A 25,413-nucleotide genomic window follows, 5' to 3' on the forward strand; every position below is an offset into this window, starting at 1 on the left:
GTGCTAGTTTTGTGAATTTATTCACCGGCGGCAAAACGTCAAAATTCACTGAGAATTTGAGCCTGGCGAATTTATTCGCCCATCATTAACTATGAATAGAAGAGGCTGTGATTAGAAAGATGAGTAATAGAAATCAGTAATAACAATACAGCCTTAAAGAGCATTTGCTTTTTTTAGAGGGGGTCAGTGACCCCCATTTGAAAGCTCGAAAGAGTCAGAAGAGAGTGGCAAAAACTATTAAAAAGAAAAAAAAAATGAAGGCCAATTGAAAAGTTACTTAAAATTAGCCATTCTATAACATACTAAAAGTTAACTGAAAGGTAAACTGTGAAGTTACCCTTAAGAGACTCGTCAGCAGGTAACTCTCAACATGTTTTATTGAGTGGTAGAAATATGTGAACTGAATGTAACTATTGGTGACTTGATAACAGTGGCATATATAACACATCCCAACATGTATATGACAAAATAGTGGCAACAACAATTTAAATGGGTAAGGAGCACTGGGGATGCGCAGCTCCCCAGTGCTCCAACGTGTGCGATCGTGTGGCAGCAGGTGATAGAACTGCGCGGCCTAGGGGCGCCCACGATCCAAATCCGGCCCTGAGTTCTTCTAAGCAGAAATTGACACAAACTAGTAAAAACCAACCCTCATCCCCTAATTGATACTGATTTGCACCAGCCACACTGTCAGAATGCCTTTGTAAGTGAATAAAACAACGTCCACACATAGAAGTGCCCTACAAGCCATGGAAATATATGTTGCTGTGCCTTTAAGAGTGCTCCTTTAGTGTATAGCTCCCATTAAGGGCCAAGGTACATGCGCCAGCTACTGTAGTATTGGATACCAGTTAACCTGTGCCAACTGAATGAGTAGTGATCATGGGAAGGTAGTGGTGTTTTTTATTGCTGTGTAGCGTGGCCCATTTACAAAATATAAGTTGTATAGGGCATAGCTTTGTTATAATAGCACCTGGGTGTTAAACAGCATTTAATAAATTACAAGTAACTTTGGTACCCCCAAGTGTTATTTACGTTCCTTCTCTGTTAATGGGGAATGTTGTGTGTGTCCTGGTTCCTTCCTAGCTCACCTCATGCTTGTTGTTCTCTCCTGTCCCATTATACTGTATCTTGTGGCCTGATACAACTAGTGACCCTAGTCAGGATCAGACAGACCCAGGCCTCCCCCTGCCATGAAGTGCTGTGCCCCCACCACCTTTACCCCCAATTGTGGCCAATGTAGAGAGGAGCACAAGGTAAGTGGTACACAGCCTTGGGGGGAGGAGCTGGAGCTTGCGATTGGGTGGGGGGGAAGCAGTCCCACACACACCCTAGTCCGACACTGATCACAGCCCCCATGACAAGCACAATGGGTCTGTTGTAAATATTGCAGCGGCTCACTTCTTTCCTTACCTGCCCAGAATAGGGAGGTGCCTCTACTAATAAAAATTATTTTCTGGGACCCTTAGGGTGATGTGCGTTTAATGCACAAGACGCAGTTTTGATGGCACCTAAACGTATTTTCTAATTGATTCCATTATATTCTTCCTGACTGTACTCATGAGAAGTTTGAATTGCTTTTTACTCCATTTGCGCTGCATCGCAGTTCATTAGATGCTTGACGAGCATTCAAATACCAGTAGAATAGAGAGCTGCATTTGAAACTGACAAAACACACTTAGCTGTGTTTAAAAAAATATATATATATATATATATATATATACATTTTTTCACTCTCAGCATGCATTTGAAAAATACACAAAAAATCATCTGCATGTAAGAGTCCGAAGGGTAGAACTACACAAACGTTTTCGGCGGGATCTGACGCTGCGACAAAAAGCCAGCGTCAAATCGGATGCAACAGAAATAAGGTAAGAGATAGAAATGTCGGATGAAGTCGCAACGTTGATCAGAACTGTCAGATGCAGATGCTGCACGCTACGTCTGCATCCGACAGTCATGTCATGTCAGATCAACACTGCGACACCATCCGACAATGCATTCACTTACCTTATTTTCATCGCATGCAATGTGACGCATGCTTTTTTTCGCTGCGCGTTGGATTGTGCTGAAAACGTTCGTGTACTTCTACCATAAAGTAACCCCAGTTCTTCCTCTTGATGGCATCCCTGCACAAATGTTGCAGATGAGTTTGGCTTTCTGGACGAACTGTTAGGGGGCTATTTACTAAAACTCAAATTTTCCCATTATATTAATAATAAAAATTCGACCTAACTCCCAACCACAGTCTGGCTTAATTTACTAACAATTCGGTTCGTAAATTGTCAGTGCTGGAAAAGTCTCAACAAAATTGTGGGTCTATTGTGTGACTTTTTCAAACTGTTGACCAGAAAACGTATTATTCAGAATATTGAACGGAAACCATGAATTTTTCAGATTATCGGATGATTATCCGATTGGAGAGTCCCAAAATTTTGCGTCCGGCGGAGATCGGTCGTTTGGTCGATTGGACAGGCTGCGGGTGATATCTCTGCGTTTATTGCCGATCGTACGATTTTCAGAGGGAGACGGTCACTAGCTTTGGTCGGACATAACTTTGGTACGATTGCTGTCAGGAATGGTTAATGGCAGGTCGGGAGATGGGGAAGTCCGATCGTATGATGATTCGTATGATCAGATCTTTGCGTCTATGGCCAGCTTTACACAGGGGCGGTTTTTCCTGCGTCCCCCTGAGTTGAGCTTTTTCCGTTCAGCCGCAGGGCATGTTGCATTTCACTTGCGTATGAGCATACATGTGTCTGTGTGAGTACAGCCCCCTTCACAATAACTGACTGTGTCTACTCCTGCGCTCCCCTGTGGCTGAATGGAAAAAAGCGCAACGCAGGGGAGCGCAGGAAAAAACGCACGTGTGTAAGAGCCCTAAGTGTTCAATATCATATCTGAACTACTTTTCATAAAAACTGCATGTAGCCACATGATATTCTAGTTGAGTATCAGCAGGATCAGATTTCCACTCTGCAACCTGAATATGCCTTTATTGTGAGCGAGCCGTAAGGGAGCTGCATGGAGCAATACTACAGCATTACCTGCAGGCAGAAGAGAAAACGATGCATTAATATAGCACTGCGGAGTATTCTTGCTTGCCATGTCTCTTTAACTACCTAATCAGGAATGCAGATGTTATGAAATTAAAGTGCAGCTCTTGTTTAAAGGGAATATAAACCTACCAACTTCAGTGTTCAAGGAAGTCTCATTACTAGGAATTCACCTTGGAAGCTGTTAAATGGATATACAGGCCACTTCTCAAGTCACTCTGTTTATATTATACAGCAGGAGTGACATAGGCCAGGCAGGAGGACAGTGGTTGAGGTCCCCCAGTTCTCAGCAATATACCAGGTATTAGAGTGTTCCATATGCAGAATAGTTTCTATATAGAAAAGCTGCCTGCATAATCTGTAAAGCCCAGGGTTTCTCCAAGAAAACTGCTGCATCAACACCAGACTAATAAAAACTGTTAAAATAAAAATAACTGCAGTAATAATCAAACGAGTGCTTTAAGGACATATAATTCTATGGTGGGTTGGTGCCTTCTTTCATTATGCAACAAAGACATTTGCAGAATTCCCTTGCTTCTCTGCAGTAACAGAATGCAATGCTGTGCTGAGCTCACGTCAGATATATGGATGTGTGTATGGATCCGCTCCAAGCAGAAGGAGAGACATTTCTAATTGGTTGAGCAGTTGTGAGTTGAATTCTTCTGCAGGATGACCGCATAGTGTTAAAGGGATTCATGCTCGACTGGAGGCCTTCATCATTCCTCTGTGACTTGTGCAGAACCTTTGCACAAATCCCACATTGCGATCGGCAGCGTTGGAGCACTTTGCAAAGATACTGCAGTGTGGATGGCACTCAAGAGTTACAAGCCTAAGCTCTGCGCTTGCTAATAACTCAACGATATTTTACAGGGCCTGTTTAATGGACTTGCTGATGAGACTGACCCGAGATCAGTGAGACTGCTGCAAAGTCAAGCAGATGGAGGCTGAGAGAGAGAGGCATCAGGGAGAAGGAAGGGGTGGCTGCCTACGAGCAAGAAAAGAGGAGGGAGTGGAAGAAATGGGCAGGGTGAGAAACCTAAGACACCTGTGTGATGTTACCTGCTGAATAATAGAGACCGTGGAGCACAAACCTAGGAAACAAGAGACAGGTTTAGTGAGCTGTGCAGCAGCTGCAGGACAGTACAGAAGCCTGTGAGGGGTTTGTCACCCATTTGTATATTAATTTCCAGGTGAAAGAGAGACACTGGGCAGCTCTGAACACTGAGCATTGCTTGTACATCTGTGTGATAAAGATAAAGTCATGGAAATTGCTTAAAAACAAACCCTTGGACCAGCACACTCGTTTTTTTTTTGTAATTTACAGTACAATTTGTGTTCATGTAAAGCTAAACTAGTAGAACTAGTGAATTAAGGAGGAAGAGAGTTAACCCATCAGCGGCTGCACAAGAACCATCCTGACCATCCTGGAGACATGGTGCACATTCCGGATGATGCAGACTTTAACTCATTTCGGGAACAGTGCGAGAACCATGAGGGGTGGCACTGCCAGTATAATAAGGGGGGAGTGACGGTATGGAGTGAGGAACAGGACAGTAGCAAGGCTGTTAAGAAACTTAAGGTAAGTGCTTAATAAATATGAACTTATTATAAGATACTGGCAATTGCCTATTGACTGCAGCTGTTCTGTATCATAAGCATATCGTAGGCTGTCTATCTTACAACTCAAATTCAAATATCAAATAGTCCTTATAGTAGTTTTCCGTGTGTTTAGTGCTTCTCAACGAGCCGCAGTCCCCGTGCCAGGTTGCAAAAGATTCAAAGTAAATCAAAAATTAGCCGGAGAGCACACCTTTATGTATTAAAAGGTTTCCATTTTTATTTCGCAGACAGTCCTGCAGTCCTATCTTACAACTCCCTGGATGGTTTATGGGAGTTGTAGTTCAAAGCAACAATTAGAAGGAGATGATGGACATCCTATTTCAAAAAAAAAATCCTTTATATAATATCCTTTATATAAATATAACATTGTGCTATTTCTTTTTTTTTCCTGTTTCAGTAACATGAAAGTAGAGACCATTGTTGTAGGGCCAGGGGGGTCTAGAATAACGCAGTCCATTAGACTGTTTGTTGGTCATTGTACAGCAGTCCTGCCTTAGGGACTAACTACATGGAAGTTTTCGATGCGATCCGACGCGGTGCAACAAAACTTCTGCATCAGATCACATGCGACGGAAATAAGGTAAGTAGTGGAAATGTTGCATGGTGTCACAGCATTGATCCGATGTGACTGTCGGATGCAGACGCTGCATTTGCATCCGACAGTCGTGTCACGTCGGATCAACGCTGCGACACCATGCAACATTTCCATTATTTACCTTATTTCCGTCGCATGCGATCTGACGCAGGAGTTTTGTTGCAGCGCGTCGGATCGCGCCAAAACCGTCCATGTAGCTAGTCCCTTAGAGACACAGTGATGATGAAAAGTGTTTGCTATGCATCAAACTGGGCCCATATACAGGGTTTCAGCACCACTCTGAGACACATCGCATTTACTTAAAAAGCAAATCTTTGGACATTCAATTTGTAATTTAAAGCACAATTTTGTCCTTGGATCCCTTCATGTAAAGCTAAACTGGTAGAATTGTAGAGGCAGTGAATTGAGAAGGTTGACAGTAGTGATGGGCGAATAAATTTGACAGGTACGAATTCCGCGTTTCACCGCCGGCAAATAAATTTGCAAAACTGCAGAGAAAATTCACCAGCATAAAAAAAGTTTGGACGCGCGTCGGAACTCGCGTTCAAACTGTCACATGTCAACATTATGTGGACACCCAATGACTTTAATGTGGGCATCAAAATTGATGCAGGCGTCACAATTCGTGTTTCACAAATTTTTTGCTGTTTCGTGAATTTCGCTGGAAATTCGTGAATTTGTCAGCGCAGCCAAACGGGAAAAATTCGACCATCGCCGGTTGACAATTAACGATTCAAGTGCGGCATAAGAACAATCCTGACTATACTGAAGAAATGGGGCACATTCCTAATAATTCAGTCATTTTGGGTGCAGTGTGAGAACTACGAGGGCTGGCACTGGCAGTGTTATAAACAGGGGAATGAGGAACAGGACAGTAGCAATGTTAAGAAAATTAAAGTCAGTTCTGATTAAACGTGACCTTATTTTAATATACTAGTAGTTGCCCATAGACTGCAGCTGTACTGAGCTTATTGTAGGCTGTTTAACTAGTAACTAGATGGTGTGAGTTCTAGAATAATGCAGTCATACGGTCGCAGGTTATTGTACAGCAGCCCTGCAGTAGAGGAACACATAGATCCATTAGTTAAAATGGAGCAGCATACATTGTGTAAAGTGCCTGCAATGTATTGAATCCACCGGACCCAGATACCGTTCTTCAGAACCACTGTAAGACCCATCACATTTTGTGAATTGACTGTCAACCATATTTATAAATCTAGTATTTAGATGCAGTGGAGTTTTTTTTGAGTGCACGTGGACAAACAGGCATTGCATGCTGAGCAAATATTTGTCAGGAAATTCTAACAATGGGTCAAGTGACCCCATAGCAACCCGAGACTACTCCTTAAAGGAGAATTCAACCCCTTATTAAAAAAAACCCTACACCCTAACTTTTTATTTATCCCTCTGTGCAGATTCAGGGATCGCAGTTCACGGCAGCCATCTTCCGGGTTTTCGGTGCTCCGGCAATTTCCGGCAATTTCAGCGTATGCGCAGTTGTCGTGAACCTGGAAATTGCTCCAACTGCCCATGTGCTAATACGCCGGACTCATTCTCAGATTACCGAAGACCCAGAAGATGGTGAACTCTGATCCCTGAATCTGCACCGAGGGGTAAGTAAAAAGTTAGGGGCATTTCCCCGGGGTAGGCTGGGGGGGAGGAGGGAGGGGGGTCTATGTAGCGTAGTGGGGAAGGGTTTTTTTTAATAAGGGGTTGAATTCTTCTTTAAGCTGCTCATAGATGAAAATATAAAGTCAATTCGTATGACTTTCAGACGGCATGCGCATTGTCCCGTCATTTTTCATATACACGGCTTTAGTCGATCGCACAGGTTAGAAGGTTTATGTTACCGATAATATCTCTGCATGTATTGCTTATCTGATGATATCAACGGGCCACTACTATTTGTCGGACATAACTTTTATACAATTGCTGTCCCGGGCAGAACATCGTCTCGTTTGTTTGTTTACTACTTTATTTAATCTGAATGGTTAGTGGCAGGTTGGCAGATTGCAACGTCCAATCGTTATTAGGAAACAAAGCTAAAATGTGCACGTCTGTGGCCAGCTTTAGTGGGATATACACTTGAGTATAATAATATATATAATATACACTTGAATAATAATTGAATATGTTTTTTTTACAAAGGCAGAAACCCACTTGCAGATTTCATACGCAACTTTTACTTGTATATCTTTCCTGAAGTGCAATACAAGTAGCTGCTGGTTCAATGCACCTGTTTAAGGTATACACTTAGGGCAGAGACAGACGAGAAGATTCGGGGAGATTAGTCGCCGTCGACAAATCGCTTCTTCTTCGGGCGACTCATCTCCCCAAACTGCCTCCCCACCGGCTTGAATCCAAATCGCCGGCGGGATGTCACTCGAAGCGCTTTGTTTTCCGAAGTCGCCCGAAGTTTATAAATATAGAATTTCCAAAGGTTTGAATGCCATTTGAGTGCTGGATTTGACGACACTTCAGACTTAATCCAAATCTATGATGAAAATTAAATTTCCAGTGGAAGTCGATCAAATAAAAAATGTTTAAAAAGCCGCAATGGATCCATATTGGCTTACAGTTACTCTTGATTTGTTTGGGGAGGGACGCAGTTGCCAAAAATGAGTCCGAAACATGATAAACGGCAATGCCTGGAGATGTGCACCAAATTCAGTCGCCTTTTTTTTCCACAGCATAACCCTTAATTCCAGGGTTCCTTTTTATAACACAAAAAGCTAACATTATTTATTATAGCAACCTAGGCCACAATTTTGCAGCCCTTGCAAATAGTGTTCAGATCATTGTACAGGTATGGGACCCGTCATTCGGAATGCTTGGGACCTGGCAAGGATCTTTGATCCTTTATATCTTCATACCTTAAAAGGGAACTCCGGGTTCCAAACCAAATTGTTTTTTATGGTTTGGAACAGTTCCCTAAGCCTAGCCCCCTGCTCTCCTGCTGATCTGTCTGACTACTTTGCTGAGCTGTCTGACTTTGTTACTTTTTATCAACAGCCATCTGTCCTCAGCCTGCATCCTCCAAACCCCACAATTCCCTGCACACGTGATTTCAATAAGGAACAGAACATCCCAGTGCAATGCATTGTGGGTTATGTAGTTCCTGCATGCTGTCTGTAAGCTGTGGAGAAGTTGTTACAATTTGTAACATCAGTGTTTAGTCCCTCCTTCCCTGCCAGGATTTCAAATGATGCAGAAAGAGAAGAACAGCTGGATTTCAGCATAGAAAATGGCATTTATTTATACTTTTTGAAGAAACACGTAACTGTGATGTGTATATTAGGGGTTTCTGTGTTATGTGGGCCTCTTTATCAAATTTTGGTTCGGAAGCCGGAGTTCCCGTTTAATAGACCAAAATAATGAAATATAATGAAGGCCTATATAGATATATAAAATTTGGATTTTATACTAAAAACCACAAATTTTTCGGGTTTTTGGCATTTAGAGTTTAGTACTCTGTTGGACTGCAAAGGGGTATTTGAACTCACAAAGTCTAAAATAAAACCTCTAGTCGGACACAACACCCTCTCCAAAGCATGAATGAATAGGTATTGGGTGTTTTTTAGTAGCTATTAAAGGACCAGTAGCATCAATTTTTTTTTTATATAAATTCGTTAGTATACAACGAAAATAAAACACAAAGACAAATGAAACTTTGAAATCGCTAAGTCTTTATTAAGAAATAACTTACCGAAACTACGCTTGCGCTCCTCTTCAGAAAAGGCGACAGGGCGACGATCCATTGTGCGGCGCTCAATTTCTCCTTCCTGGCTATCTCCTATAAGGAAGGCAGGGAGGAGAAATCAAGCACCGCACAATGGATTGCCTTTTCTGAAGAGGAGCGCAAGCGGAGTTTCATTAAGTTGTTTCTTAATAAAGACTTAAAATATTGTTAAATATTTTATCCCTGCATCAACTGTAGTAATGTAAATATGGTTTCATTCAGTGCTGCAGCTTAACAAAGTCAGGTAAATGCAGGTAGAGCGATGCTGGATTGTGATTTATTTAGCTAGGTATTTTGTCAGCCTCTTGTCAGCAAATCCACTGGTTGTACAAAATTCCCTATTTACTAGAAAAGTGCTTTTATTCTCTCTGTCGATTACTATAATGCTCACAGCTACTATAATGCTCACAGCTTCTCTCCGCACCGATGGGAGAATCTCGCTCTAGACAGCCGGAGCCTATATTTGTCTTTGTGCTGATTTTACATCTTTCACCTCGATTTTGATTCAATTTGCAGTTCCGTTAACTCTTCGGCTTTTGCCGTGTTCCAAGTAAATAAAAGCGGAGCAGTCGGGATGGCTCAAACCGGTGCTTTGTATAGAACGGCTGTCAGACCCGAATGGAATCAAGGAGTTTCAAACCAAACAAGCAAGTCAATAGGTGCACCTCACCAAATGCATTTTAATAAGAGTATATCTGTAGAAGTGACATATTCCCAGGAAGAAATCTGTATAATGCCAAAGGCAAATACGTTCTGATATTGTTATTAAAACCAGGGGGTGTAACTGCAGAGGAAGCAGACCCTGCGGCTGCAGGAGGGCCCAAGAGGTATTGGGGCCCCATGAGGCCCTAATTCATATACAATTTCAATACATTTTGGTAAAACAGATTCGGGGGCCTGAAAAATAATTTGTTGCCTTGTAATATCTATTAGGCCACTGATTAAAACACTGCTCACAGCACTGTGTGACTTATTTGCTTATTCCCCACATCCATGTGATTAATTCTACAGGCTTGTCACGTTGATGGCACACACCGGCATCTTTTGGCTAAATGGAGGATTTGTGTATTTCTTGACAGGCATCATTGCAAGTGTTGGGAGTTTTTACTTTATCAAACAAAAGGACTGGCTCTAGGCATCAATTGTTAAAGGGGAACTGCTAATGATATGGATTTGTACTCAAGACTGCAGGGCCAAGAAAAGAAGTCATGGATACTATAGTTTAACCTAAGCATGACAGTCAGCCACAGCTTTATTTAAAAATATTTTTTAAACCAAATAACCAGTTCTTACCACGTTATATTCAGGACCATATTTATTTACAGACACCCGAGGAGTCTCTCAGCTGCCTCAGGAAAGTTACTGCTTAAATCCTGCAGCGAAGCTTGGGGTAGTGAGCGACATTTTGATTTATTTAAATATATTATTAATATTTTATAATACCAAATAACCTGTCCTTGCCACGCTACATTTAGGGTTTTGTGTATATATATATATATATATATATATATATATATATATATATATATATATATATATATATATATATATATATAATCCATCGAAAAGCCAGCACTCACGATAAAAAGTTATAAATCTATAGAATACAAATAGGATCCGCACTCTCAGGTCTTATAAATATTATATTAAAAAGAAGTCTGGCGTTTCTGTCTTGTCCTTTTTCAAAGTAATTAGTACATCATACAAATGCCTTAAATACTTCAATTGGCGAGAAAATGGCCAAGATGGAAATGACGTAACCACAACATCACCAGATAAAAACTAGCTTGTGAAAGCTGAGTGCCCCTGCAAACATCTATCAGCCATGCACAGTTTGTTTTGTTGAAACTGATACCTGGACCCTGATGTTGCTATGTGTGCTCATGCAGAGCAACCTAATGGTTACAGAGATCTGGCCGGGGGAATTCTTCCAGGATCCACAATTAAGCCTCATTTGTAGGGAGATTCGCTAGCACCTGAGACACCTGGATTGGAGTGAATTACCTCCTGTGACCTCATAGATTGGCTCCCAGAGTCGGGGTAAACTAAAGTGGATACCCCAATGTTTAATGTGTCTACGCCTTCGAACAAATGAACAATGACTTTCATCTATAAAAGGGACTATGAACCATTTTTGGTTTTTGGACTATGTATATATTTTTTTTATATTTTTTATTTCTGTATTTTCAAATTTTTATTTTTTTCTATTTTTACTTTATTTTTGTGATAACACATATACGTGATGGGAATAAGTGTATAACATGATTACACCTTGGGGTAACACGTTTTTTTTAATATAATACAATAAATTACTGATTGGGTTAGTCATGTATTTAAACATAGGCACATTATTAAGTGTGCGGCAGCACGGGATTTTACACACAATAGTGAGAGAGAGAGAGGGGTACCTGAGGGTCTAAGTCTAGGGCGGCAGCTTTTGGGGTAGCCTATATAATTGAAAAACATTTAAAAAATTAAAAAACAAACCATCCCCAGGCAGAATTTCACTCTGGTGCCCTGAGCTGGGCACATCTAAAAAATATGCCCAAAAGACATTATTTGCTTGCTAAAAAAAAACTTAAATCCGGTGGCGGAGCTGGGGGGTGAGGGGTACAGGGCCCTTTGCAGCAAAATCTAGAAGTGACATCACGCACACAGGTGACATCATTCTATACGTTGGGGGGGGGACTCTGTAAAGTATAACCCTGCCATAAATGCACCCACATGCCTGCCACTGAAGCTGTGAAGGGCAGGTAAAATAAATCATGGAATCAGTACCAAGTCGCAAGGACACAATTTGACCATGTGAATGCAATATATAAATATATATATATATATATATATATATATATATATATATATATATATATATATATATATATATATATATATATATATATATATATATATATATATATAATTTAAGTAAATATTACTCTTTTACATCTTTTACATCTTTTCCCTTTTTTATTGTTTGTTTCCACTTAGTACTTCTTATGGCAATTTCTAGTTAGGATTACCCAATGGCACATACAACCAAAAAAAAGTATATTATCATTATAGTTTATTTACATGAAGCAGGGTTTTACATATGAGTAGGGATGTAGCGAACTGCCGATTTGGTGTTCGCGAACACCGGCAAAAAATGCGAACGTTCGCGGACAGTTCGCGAACTTCGAACACCCGCTAAAATCGTTAGATTCGAACGATCGAAGGATTTTAATCATTCGATCGAAGGATTTTCATTCGAATCGAACGATCGAAGCCATTCTCTCCCTCCTCCCCCAGCTTAGCTGCTACCCCGGCCAAATGCCCTTAACTTTTTACTTACCCCTTGGTGCAGATTCAGGGATCACAGTTCACTGCAGCCATCTTCCTGGTCTTCGGTAATCTGAGAATGAGACCGGCGAATGCGCAGTTGGAACAATTTCACGGTTTGTGACAACCGCGAAATGGATGGAAATTGCCGAAGCGCCGGAAGAAAACATGAAGACCTGGAAGATGGCTGACGTGAACTACGATTCCTGAATCTGCACCAAGGGGTAAGTAAAAAGTTAGGGGCATTTCCCCGGGGTAGCAGCTAGGCTGCGGGAGGAGGGAGGGGGTCTATGTAGGGTAGGGTTTGTTTTTAATAAGGGGTTTGTTTTTCCTTTAAGGAAAACTAACAGATGACTATATCTAGTACAGGTCAATCTAAAAACAACTGGACTTGCTGAGGAATCAATGATTACTCAGCAAGTCCAGTTGTTTTTAGATGTACCTATACTAGATATACCATGACCTGGATGAATGAAAATCTTCATAGTCATAACAGATGACTAAGAGGAAACTCACAGATAACTCTCTAAATAATTAAATACTATTTGGAGACGTGTGTTTATCTATCCACTACATTATTCTGAGGACTTTTTTTTTTAAAATGTAGCCAAATGCTGCTGTTACTGTTCCTAAAGGAAAACTACCCCCCAAGCAATGTAGGTCTCTATAGAAATATATTGCATAAAACAGCTCATATGTAAAACCCTGCTTTATGTATATGTAGCGCTATAGTAAACTGACTTGTGCTAGGACAGTTTAGCTACTTTCCTTGGTGGGCTGAGACCACCGATGAACTCTCTTTCTCAGGGGCAAGCCCTCGCAACGGTGTGGAGGCAAGGGTGTAGTGTAACTGTAACCAGGTGCGATAGCACAATGATGGGTGCCAGTAGTTCTTTAACGGTTGAACAAATAACAGTATTTATTGAACAATAGCACAGAGATCATTTAGCACATTGATCCACAATGGAGTATAGAACATACAAAGCAGCATAAAGGAAGCATATACTCACAGCACGTATAGGCTGAATCCCCACAGGCTAGGGAATTTACAGCAGAGAGTAAGTTGACAGCATGTGATGGGTATTGCCCGGTTTTCAGGATATCTTCCAGTGGCAGACCAGGGGAACTCCTGACATCCCTATCTCAACACTTGGTTCCTTACTCTGGGTCAGTAATACCCTGGGATCTTAATCCCTCTAATCTCCTCAGCGGAGCCTTGAGCTGCTCAACTAAATAACCTCTCTATCACTCCTAGAGTGATCTATAAACAAGTATAGCTGTCTAATTACTAGGGCCAAGGCGCCTAGGGTCGCCACTACCCATTCCCTTCCAGCCTGCTTGGTTGGGCGAAAGCAATGGACCCAGAGCACATGGTTCCTAAACCTTTTATACTCTGGCACAGTGCCATCTGGTGTACACTGTGTGAACTGCAGGGGTTACATAAGCACAAGGTCCCCATAAGGACCCACTGAGGTGTCCACATAACTAGGGATGTGCCTGTCTGTAAAGTGTAAGGGTGTCTAAGAGTTTCACATCCCTACATATATAAATCGTTTTCATAAACGTTGAATGCTCATGTCTCTAGTGCTGGGGTGTCCAAACTTTTTGCAACAAGGGCCATATTTTGTGAGGTTAAAATGTGTGGGGCCGACTATTTAGCCTGACACCGCTATCCCTTCCGAGGTAGCTAGCTTGCGAGCAGGATCATTCACTCCCGGAGATGGATGCGTACACAGCGTCTAGGAAGTGGAGTCTGTTTGGACTTATACTCTCAGTTTAACAAGGAATCGCGTACCGTAGCAGTAATATTATTATATATATATTTACTTGGTCTATACTGCTGCCTGTGTTCTGAAGGTGCTAGCAATAGACACAATTCCATCTCTGGGAGTGAATGATCCTGATCGCACTGTGCTTGCAGGCTGCATTATTATTAATTTCATGATGGAGGCTGCGGGCTGGTGTAAATTTGAAACCGGGCCGGACTTTGGACATGCCTGCTCTAGTGTTTCAGTCTGGCAGCTCAGTGATCCAAGAAGAATCTGATCCATTACAATTTGCTACATTTCAGTGATAACATTAGTTGATACATTTCTCAGCAGCATCTCTGGAATATTAGCAACTGTTGCCTCAAGGATTCAACTCAGGTGGGACAAAGATAAGAAATGTATCAATTAAATGTATCAATTTAGAACAGTTACAGAGTCGGTGCCCCCCCCAAGCTTCTTGAGAGGGTAAAAAATTTAACTTTACACTTCAATAATAGGAAAAACAGTCACAAATAAAAAATAGAAAGTAACTGGAAATTGTCTTTATTTCTGGTGAATATTCTGAAACCAACTATACTGGAAAAAGGGTTTGACGGTGAACAATCCCTTTAACTATTCATTTTGGGGTATCATTTTCTGAAAATCGCATACCCAATAGCAGGAATCCCCAGCTTTTTTTTACCCGTAAGCCACATTCAAATGTTGAAAAAGTTTTGGGAGCAACACAAGCATTGAAAAAGTTCCTGGGGGTGCCAATTGAAAACGTTGCATTTGCATTCCGCTTTGAAATAAAATTTGGAAGAATTCCTTCAGTCCTGTGTGCCACCGGATTTTGTTGTGTTGTATCCTATGTGGACTGGCAACCTAGTACAGAAGGCTCTGTTTGGCAGTGAACTTTAGTTTTTATGCAACTAAAACTTGTTTACATGCCAGAATTTCAAAAATAAACACTTGCTTGGAGGCCACTGACAGTAGGGTTGCCACCTGGCCGGTATTTTACTGGCCTGGCCGGTAAAAATGAAGCTTGATCCGGGATCAGGCCCGGACTGGCCATCTGTGAATTTGGGCAAATGCCCATTGGGCCGCTGTCTGCGCATGTAATTGGGCCGCACAGGCCTCTCTGCACAGCCTGCTGTCCCGATACTGTAGATTTAATGGGGCTGCTGTTGTTTACAAACACCACTAGATGTCGCTTATTTCTCTAGTGACTGCAGCTCCTCTGCAGCTCTTCAAAGTAACCACTAGATGTCAGCACTTCTGGCACCTGTATGCCAAATTTTAAAAGTTTCCGCTTTTCTGAAAGCTGTTTTTTTTTTTAATTTTAATGGGGAACAATGATCACCAATGATTTTTTTTTTTAGTTTTGTTTTTTTACTTGTGGGGGGCTGGCCACCAATGTTTGTTTTCACTTGGTGTTTTTTTAACTGGGGGGGCTGGTCACTAATTTTTTTTTAACTTTTTATCAGAGACCCTGACCCCCCCTTTTTTCCCCCTTTTATTGGGGGGGCCTGACCACCAATGTTTTCTTTTAAGGCTTGTGTGGATGGGGGTGCTTGGTCGCCAATGTCACATGTATACAAGTATGGGACCTGTTATTCAGAATGCTCGAGACTTTTGGATAATGGAACTTTCCAAAATTTGAATCTTCATACTTTAAGTCTACTAGAAAATCATGTAAATATTAAATAAACCCAATAATCTGATTTTGCTCCCAATAAAGACTAATCCTATCTTAGTTTGGCTCAAGTACAAGCTACTGTTTTATTATTACAGAGAAAATGAAATCAATTTTAAACATTTGGTTGTTTGTTTATAATGGAGTCTATGGGAGATGACCTTTCTGTAATTTGGAGCTTTCTGGATAATGGGTTTCCAGATAACCAATCCCATACTTGAAGTGGGCTGCTTTGATTTGTTTTGCCAGGGCTGTTTTTTTCTCCCAGTCACTGCCCTATAATAAACAATGTCCCTGTTTCAAGTATATGGCATTCCATTGTACATGTGATTTTTTCTTAAAAATAAATTATTAACAAATAAGAGACACATCGGGAAGTTGAAATATCTCCCAACATCCTTAAAAGGATACTGTCATGGAAATTTTAAATTTTTTAAAACGCATCAGTTAATAGTGCTGCTCCAGCAGAATTCTGCACTGAAATCCGTTTCTCAAAAGAGCAAACAGATTTTTTTATATTTAATTTTGAAATCTGACATGGGGCTAGACATTTTGTCAGTTTCCCAGCTGCCCCTGGTCATGTGACTTGTGCTCTGATAAACTTCAGTCACTCTTTACTGCTGTACTGCACGTTGGAGTGATATCAACCTCTCTCCCTTTCTCCCCCAGCAGCCTAACAACAGAACAATAGGAAGGTAACCGGATAACAGCTGCCTGGTAGATCTATGAACAAAAATCAATAGTAAAATCCAGGTCCCACTGCGACACATTCAGTTACATTGAGTAGGAGAAACAACAGCCTGCCAGAAAGAAGTTCCATTCTAAAGTGTTGGCTCTTTCTGAAAGCACATGACCAGGCAAAATGACCTGAGATGCACCTACACACCAATATTACAAATAAAAATACACTTGCTGGTTCAGAATTAAAATTTTATATTGTAGAGTGAATTATTTGCAGTGTGATTTAGAAATCCCTTTAATCTTCAATCCTCTTACTATACTGTATCTGTAAACAAGTTAAAGCAGCACTAATAAACGTTTCGATTGTTAAACACTCTCATGGATATCCTTAAGCCTCTCATGGGCTCATACGACCTAAAATCAAGGAAACAAGCAAGTTCTTTACCAGTTCCTCCATTTGGTTAACATTAAAGCACATGAGAGAATGTATCTGCAATCTAAGAAGCCCTGTTTATATATAGAAAGGCCGGCTCTGTTCTCGTATTGTTTCCAGCTGGATATTACTGTACCTAGATCCTCCTTTACTTGAGATGGATCTCGTTCCTGCTGAAATCTTACCTCTTTAAAGAGAACTGCTTGTAGCCTTTTTCATTGATTGAATTGTCTGTAGTTTGGGCAATTTACTAAATTGGTGTTTTCTAGTGTTCTGGCTGGTGGCATTAAACATATCTCATGATGAATTACTGCTTGCTATATAAACCCCTTATATAATCGCTGGCTATAGTAATATTTCTGCATTGGGAGTTCGCTCCATTATACTGAATAGTAGAATGATTGATTGCTGCAGTGCCCCTTCTATCTCTGCAGGATTGCCGTTGCCTCTGCATGTGCTTAGACAGCAGAAAGATTCACAGAGTTGCAGTTTTGGCACACATGGGGGGTTATGTAATAAAACTGGTCACCTGTTTGAAAATCAAACATATTATTGGTTGCTGTGGGTTACTGCTCCTGGGCAAACGTTATACCTATTATTACATATGGGGGATGGTGTTTAAAATGATCCTATCAAGCTTATATAAGGTAATGCAACACCAACAATTTCTTTTGTGCTATCACCTGGCTCTGTTTATATAATTATTATTTTTGTTCTTTGTGGGAGGCGTCATGGACCTCCCTAATATTGAAACTAATTAGTGTACTAGAGAGTTTTTCTTCTTTTTTTCTTAGCCCTCCTTTCAGTGGGTCTGACTCCTAAGTGTTTATTATGCCCGAGAGCACAAGCAGCACAGAGTAAAATAAAAAAGTAATTTCTAGATCTCTTATTTTGCTCAACTGGTGCCCTCCTGTGAAAGACAGTATTGTAAAAAGAAAGATATATTAAAAGCAAAAGCTTAGAATAATCTGCTGCTGTAATTGCAAAATTGTGTGTACTGTGCTATGCAGCAACACAGGCCCAAAACTTGAACTGAATGTGTATGTAGGGGACTGGTTTAGTTACCCTTTATTTAGGCAGTCCCCTAAGCTTCTGGCCAGAAAAGTGGAGCCTAATTTAAAACAAGTGGGTCCTTTGTTATAGATGGGAAACTGTTTCCCTTTCCTGTGTTATTCTCCTGGCAGTTTATGATCTGGCAGCTAGATGTCTGATAGATATATATATATATGTATATATGTATATATATATATATATATATATATATATATATATATAACAAACAAAGGAAAGTTGTGCTCACCACTATTTTTTAAAACCATTAGGCGGGGGTGCAATGAGGCTGTGACCACAAAATACATATAGTCAAACACAAGAGTCCTCTGCACTCAACCCATTATCAATATATTTAAGACAGCGACATTTTGTGCATACTGCTACTAAAAAATGCCTTACCCTTTAAACAAAACAGGGATTGTTTGTCCATATATTGCAATATATTTAAGCTGAACAACTACGTCAAAGTCATCCCATATCTGGCCAGTCCTACGCTTAATTTTCATCTGATTCATTAAGAATTCTATTGCTTCATTATACATATATATATATATATATTCTTCCTGAATTCCCCCTGGGCAGGCAGGTGGGACAATATTGGAGCCTAGAAACATATAGGCCTAGTAAGTTGTAAGGATACTCATATGTAATAGAATACACTAGGGTAGCTAGTGAGCAGCCTGAGCTCCACCAAGGAGATATAGTAAGGATTAGAGTTCTTGTGGGCGGTATAGTGTGACGTCACTTCCGCCAACATCATGCACATGCACCAATGGGTGCAAAGAGGCCCAGTGCATGGGGTAGTTATGGGACCAGAATACAACCCTGGATTCAATCATTCAGTGCCAACATTTAACAGTAATAGATTATTTTAACTTGAAAATGTCACTTCCAGCTTTCGGGATTGTTGAACCTAGGTGAGTTTCAATAGTCCCTGTATACTTACCCAGAGTAGGACTAGGAGCCATGTATACAGGGACTATTGAAACTCACCTAGGTTCAACAATCCCGAAAGCTGGAAGTGACATTTTCAAGTTAAAATAATATACTGTTACATGCACTGAATGATTGAATCCTGGGTTGTATTCTGGTCCCGTGCCACCCCACGCACCGGGCCTCTTTGCACCCATCAGTGCATGTGCATGACGTCGATGAAAGTGATGTCACAATATACCGCCCCCAATTGTGACCCCACAACCCACCCCCCAACTTTACCACCAGATATATTGCTAAGAAATCCAGAAATATATCAGGCAGCAGGCATTGAGATCTCCATGAGGGGTATAGTTCAGCAACACCCTGCCTCCAACACAAGCAAGGGCCCACACCTGCAGACTGAGAGTTTCACCAAGGACAATTGTTGCCTGAATTATAAATATTGCCATATGTATACTAGAAACTGTCAGCCAAACGACAGACATACAGAAAAAAAGGCCATTGATCCGCATATTCAAGACTGTGTGGCTTGTTTTGTGTGTAAACTAATTGTCCCAGTTCTATGAGTACTATTTACCACAGGGAAATACCCCTATAAATTTTGCTGAGCTTGATTGGCAAAAACGAAACATAAGCGTTTTTTGCTTCTCATTACTATTCTGCAATATGGTGGAATTATAAATGATTGACATGCTGTGATCCCAGCTATGTGCTGAGGTCCATAAAATATATGTACAATAAATCCACCATTTTTGGGGGATGTTTTCAAGCTTTTCACTTTTTTTTTCCTCTGTCGGTAATGGATAGTTTGTGCATAAAACTTTCAAAGGACTAGTGCCTTTCACAAAGGACTCCTTGTGCCATATCAGTGAACTGGGTGAATGTTCAAAAGCTTTTTTACTAATAGAAAGGTGTAAATCTATAGCACTGTAGTCCATTAAATACCCAGAGAGTATTGTATGTTTTAGCCCCCAGGAGCTCACCATGAATTGGGTCATAATTCTTATACCCTTAACCTTCAAAGAAATATAACTTCTTATAGGGAGAATTAGAGGATAAATAGTCTCTAAAGAGTGCCCTGTAAACTTCAGGATATTTACATTCTTTTTTGTTTTTATTATAATCATTTAATGGATTATAGTTTTTTTTTTAGTGATTGAATAGCTGAAAACAGAAGCAGTGTCTAGTGTTTCCGCATAAGACTGCAGTGAGCCACTGTATCTGGCAGTACAGGTATGGGACCTGTTATCCAGAATGCTCGGGACCTGGGTTTTTCCGGATAACGGATCTTTCCGTAATTTGGGTCTTCATGCCTTATGTCTATTAGAAATTCATGTAAACATTAAATAAACCCAACAGGCTGGTTTTGCTTCCAATAAGGATTAATTATATCTTAGTTGGGATCAAGTACAAGTTACTGCTTTATTATTACAGAGAAAAAGGAAATCATTTTTAAAAATTTGGATTATTTGGATAAAATGGAGTCAATGGGAGACAGCCATTCCGTAATTCGGAGTTTTCTGGATATCGGGTTTCCGGATAAGGGATCTCATCAGAGTTTGTTACAGGTTTTCTTAAGATCCGTTTGTGGCCACAGGGAAGATATTGGGTATATTGCTCAAAAAGTATACAAACAAATGGCGGTATAGAAAAAAATCTTTATCTTTAACGACAATTAAATATACATCAATCACAGTTATTTGCGGTATTCTTATTACTTCATTGTTTATTTTATATATATATATATATATATATATATATATATATATATATATATATATATATATATATATATATATATATAATTATTTTTTATTTATTTATTTAATTATTTGACATCTTTTTCTGATTTCCAGCATTCAAATGAGGTCACTGACTCCATCTGAAAAACAAATGCTCTGTAAGGCTATAAATGTATTGTTTTTGCTACTTTTTGTGACTCCTATTTCTATTCATATTCCAGTCTCTTATTCAATTAGCACATGGTTACCTGGGTAATTTGAGCCCTAGATTGCTGAAATTACAAACTGAAGAGCTGCTGAATAAAAAGTAAAATAGCTCAAAAACCATAAACAATTGAAAAAATTGAAACCGATTGCAAATCAGAATATCATACTGAAAGTTAACTCAATGGGTTACCGCCCCTTTAAAAGGTATTATTGAAATGTAATAGTTTTATAGGAATAGGTATGTCCGTATGGCTTTAAATCCCTACACTTCCTTATCTCCCTCGTTGTAAAATGTAATTATTTGCTTGGAAAGGACTCCATGCCAGATGGCCTTCCAGTGACATGTTACAAGGTGTATATTTTCATAACCACATAAGCCCCATTAAATAATACTATGGATGGAATCCAATATCTAAAGCACAGTGAGACCAGGCTTCCAGTGGCAATGTAATTGTATTTCAAAGGGCATGCTGTAATAATAAAATGTATTTAAGGTGCCAGAGGCACTCAAATGTGGACAATATTTTTTTCCTACGTAGTAAATGTTAACAAAAACGTAATACATATTGTTTTGTGATATTATATCACAGTCTGAATATAAAATATATATCTGCAAATGTCATAGTATTTGCTTAAAAAGAAAATTAGGTGCAGACCTGACTTTCCCTTCAATAAAATCATTTAATGACGGAATGTTTGGTATAGACCTCTGGCTAGCTTTCATAGGAGAGCTCTCATATTTAATGTTGAGCAGCCTCGCTGTTCTAAAATATGTTTTACCTAAAAGTTTTTTTTTTATAATTTGTCTATGTTGCTGTAACATTTTTGAAGTTCTAAATTGAGTACAACTTTGCTGTATCAGTCAGGCAAGGGAGGAGAGTGCCTATGATGTCAGCAGTGACATCACAGGAGGGTTCATGCAACAGCCAATAGAAGGGTCCAGTCCATCCAGGTGATGTACAGTGCTAGATATATACAGGCATGATACATAAGAACCAATTTTCTGCCTGGGGTGGGGGGGGGGGGTTGGTTCATAGCAATTTTCTCTCAACACTTTCTTATTCAGTTAATACATAATTTTTTTTACTCTCCTCAAGCTTTTTTTTATTAACCCTGTTAATGGGAAGAGACGCGCAGCGTGCATGCTCTCACACACACGGAAGACGTGTAGCGCGATTGCGCTAACACGTATAAGACGCACCCCTCGCATGCGCCAGATCCATCCAGACGCCACCAGGCCAGCAGATCGGGGACCACGTCTGGACCGGCAGGGACCCATGAGGCCCCACCGGGTTTTCTCACTGTATCCCGCTGGCCCAGTCTGACCCTGCCAGTATAAGAGCTTTTGCTTTACAAACCCGGTATGGGTCAAGGGCAGACTTTGGTGGAATGGTAGAGTGGTATTAGAGCTTAGAACCTGAAGAGTTTGGGAACAAATGAAGAATCACCAGATGTGCCAGTATAATTAATACAGGAAGTGGATAGTCAGCATAATAACCACAAGTGTGTCCATATAATCACTGTAGAAATAGCCAATGAGCACTTCTTTAACCCCAGGCATGCCAGTAAGATAAATGCAGAAATGGATAGATTGAAAGCATCCCCTCACCTACACGTGCACAGCTGGAATACCAACACTGAAGTTCCTTTTTCCTGCAGCTCCAAGTCTGCTTGGCTCTTTCTCTCTGCCTCCTTCTGTCTGGCTTCTGTAAAACAAAAATCCATAGTGGAACGCATGGTCATCTTGGATTTTTTCACAAGCAGCAGGGAGGAGGAAAGGACAGGACATTTAAGCAGTGATCTGAGACAGAAGTTAGCTGTGAGGTATACAAAATCCCCCTATTTACAGACGCCAATGGCAGTAGCATTGCCAGTAGGGCTGCTATTCACAATCATGGTAATCATGGTAATTATTAGTAAATGGTGGCAGGTTATACTGAGGTACAGCAGACACCTTGAAACCTAGCATAGAAGTGATGAGGAATGTGTCTCTATAGAGAGGATCCCCAGTATACAAGCAGACTCCATCAGCAGACCTGGTTAGATGAGACCAAAAAAAAAAAAAATATATATATATATATATATATATATATATATATATATATATATATATATATATATATATATATATATATATATATATATATATATATATATATATATATATATATATATATATATATATATTGAATCCTTGAAAAAGGTCCAAATGTGGACCGAAACGTTGGATATTACAGAATGACAATAAAATTATTAAACTTTTAAAGGGAGTGCTGGTCAGAAGATTTTTGATTAAATAAGTTTTTACTTTTTTATGATCATTATGTCGGATAGCTCATGTCATTGCATTATTATTGTATTACTCAGGAAGCCTGGTCAGATGCTGCATAAATACAGTAAATATTTCTTCTAAAGAATTCTTCTTCGATCTAATAATTTCGTGAAACTGTTGAGAAAATTTGCAGGCGAAACATTTTTGGCCGCACGTCAGTATAGTTGTTCACATAAAAATTGTTGCACGTCAAAATTATTCGGACACCCATTGACTTTAATGCATTCGGACAAAATAGGTACACGGCGTCGAAATTGACACGCGTCAAAATCATTTTGACCCCCATTGACTTCAATGCGTTATGTGAATTTTGCAGGAAATTTTCAAATTTTTCATAGTTTTTAATAGTTCTGAGAGTGGGCCCCTGATCTAAGGTTTTTTGGTGGGCCCCTGGTGTCCCAGTCCGACACTGCCTAAAGCTGAGCTTTCAGGTGTATCTAGGAGATAAAAAAGATTCTCCCCATAATATCCTTCAAACTAACCTTGAGGCTGGACCACCCATGTGCCCCAAGGATTTGCTTATGGAACCCCTGAGCTAGTGTGTGCATGCATTAGCACCTATAAATTGTGACAGATTTACAAAACACAATGCGAACAACTGAAGGCAAGGGAATGTTTTACTTTATACTAAACATTGACTGGATGTTAAGTGTCACCTTCCATTAGTATGCTGGACCCAAAGACTAAATTTCTTTTGTGCTGACTGAAAATGAAATGCAAATTGTGTTCACTTCAGTGTGGTGATCCCATGGCATTGTATCATAGTAACATCTGCCGGTTGATCCAGAGGAAGGCAAAAAACCCATCTGAAGCCTCTCCAATTTGCCTCAGAGGGGGAAAAAATTCCTTCCTGACTCCAAAATGGCAACCGGACTAGTCCCTGGATCAACTTGTACTATGATCTATCTCCCATAACCCTGTATTCCCTCACTTGCTAAACACCATCCAACCCCTTTTTAAAGCTATCTAATGTATCAGCTTTTACCCAGTTTCGGACGGGCCCACCAGGATACCAGGAAAACTCCCGGTGGGCCCGGGTGTATGTGGGCACCTTGCTTCTGACCATTTAGTCTATTGCATGGTCATTCCCTATTTATTTATGAGAAAAAAAGGCTTAATAATGGAAGAAAAGAGTATATTATGTAGAGACTAGGAGAATAAAGAGATTGGAGAGGAGAGGAGGTATAGTAGTTTAGAAAGTGGGCCCTCAGCCTAAGGTCTCTGGTGGGCCCCTGGCATCCCAGTCCGACTGATTCAGGGAGAGAATTCCACATCTTCACAGCTCTCACTGTAAAAACCCCTTCCCTATATTTAGGCGGAACCTCTTTTCTTCTAATCGGAATGGGTGACCTCGTGTCAGCTGGAAAGACCTACTGGTAAATAAAGCATTAGAGAGATTATTATATGATCCTCTTATATATTTATACATAGTTATTATTTCACCCCCTAAGCGCCTCTTCTCCAGCATGAACATCCCCAATTTGGCCAGTCTTTCCTCATAGCTAAGATTTTCAATACCTTTTACCAGCTTAGTTGCCCTTCTCTGCACCCTCTCTAATACAATAATGTCCTGTTTGAGTGATGGAGACCAAAACTGTACGGCATATTCTAGATGGGGCCTTACAAGTGCTCTATACAGTGGAAGAATGACCCCTCCTCCCGTGACTCTATGCCCCTTTTAATACAGCTCAAGACCTTATTTGCCCTTGATGTTGCTGACTGACATTGCTTGTGGTCTCACAGACACCATCCAATCTGTTACTATTTAAAGGGACAAATTAATTGTTTGTTTTTGTGAATACCATTTTAAAATGTAACTTTCTGGCCAGATACTCAGGTCAGTATATGCCAACATCTTAGGGCAGTGACACACGCTAAGATTCGGGGAGATCAGTCGCCCAGCGACTTTCCTCATGAGGCAACTTCGGAAAATGAAGTGTTCCTAGTGCCTTCTGCCAGAGATTTACATTCTAGCCGGCGGGAAGGCAGTTACAGGGAGATTAGTCGCCAGAAGAAAATGAGATTTGTTGCTGGCCGACTAATCTCCCCGAAACGTGTCACTGCCCTTAAGGGATGGAATTGCTATCTTATAACAGTCCACGGGTGGCTTTAGAATTGCTCCATTTCTTTTTTTTTTTTGTACAAAATTGCAACGTCTGCTTACTCTTGGCTGTGACTAATTGTGTTAGACATTACCTGTTCCTTCAAAGGACAAGTTTCAGGTTCTGATCTATTATGGATGAAAGATAATGAGATG

The 25,413-nt window shown here is 40.3% G+C and overlaps 1 protein-coding gene across 1 annotated transcript in view; it reads left to right on the forward strand.

Moving 5' to 3' along the window:
• Nucleotides 1–3,798: 3,798 nt before the first annotated feature.
• The window catches only part of stard15.S (StAR-related lipid transfer (START) domain containing 15 S homeolog), a 37,172-nt gene continuing 15,557 nt past the window's right edge, over nt 3,799–25,413 (forward strand). The window contains exon 1 of the mRNA XM_018256226.2: nt 3,799–4,635. Within this exon, the coding sequence (XP_018111715.1) occupies nt 4,489–4,635 (147 nt within the window). The 5' untranslated portion in view covers nt 3,799–4,488. The remainder of the gene's footprint in view (nt 4,636–25,413) is intronic.

The sequence above is a fragment of the Xenopus laevis genome, chromosome 3S, assembly GCF_017654675.1.
Source record: "Xenopus laevis strain J_2021 chromosome 3S, Xenopus_laevis_v10.1, whole genome shotgun sequence".
Classification (NCBI taxonomy): domain Eukaryota; kingdom Metazoa; phylum Chordata; class Amphibia; order Anura; family Pipidae; genus Xenopus; species Xenopus laevis.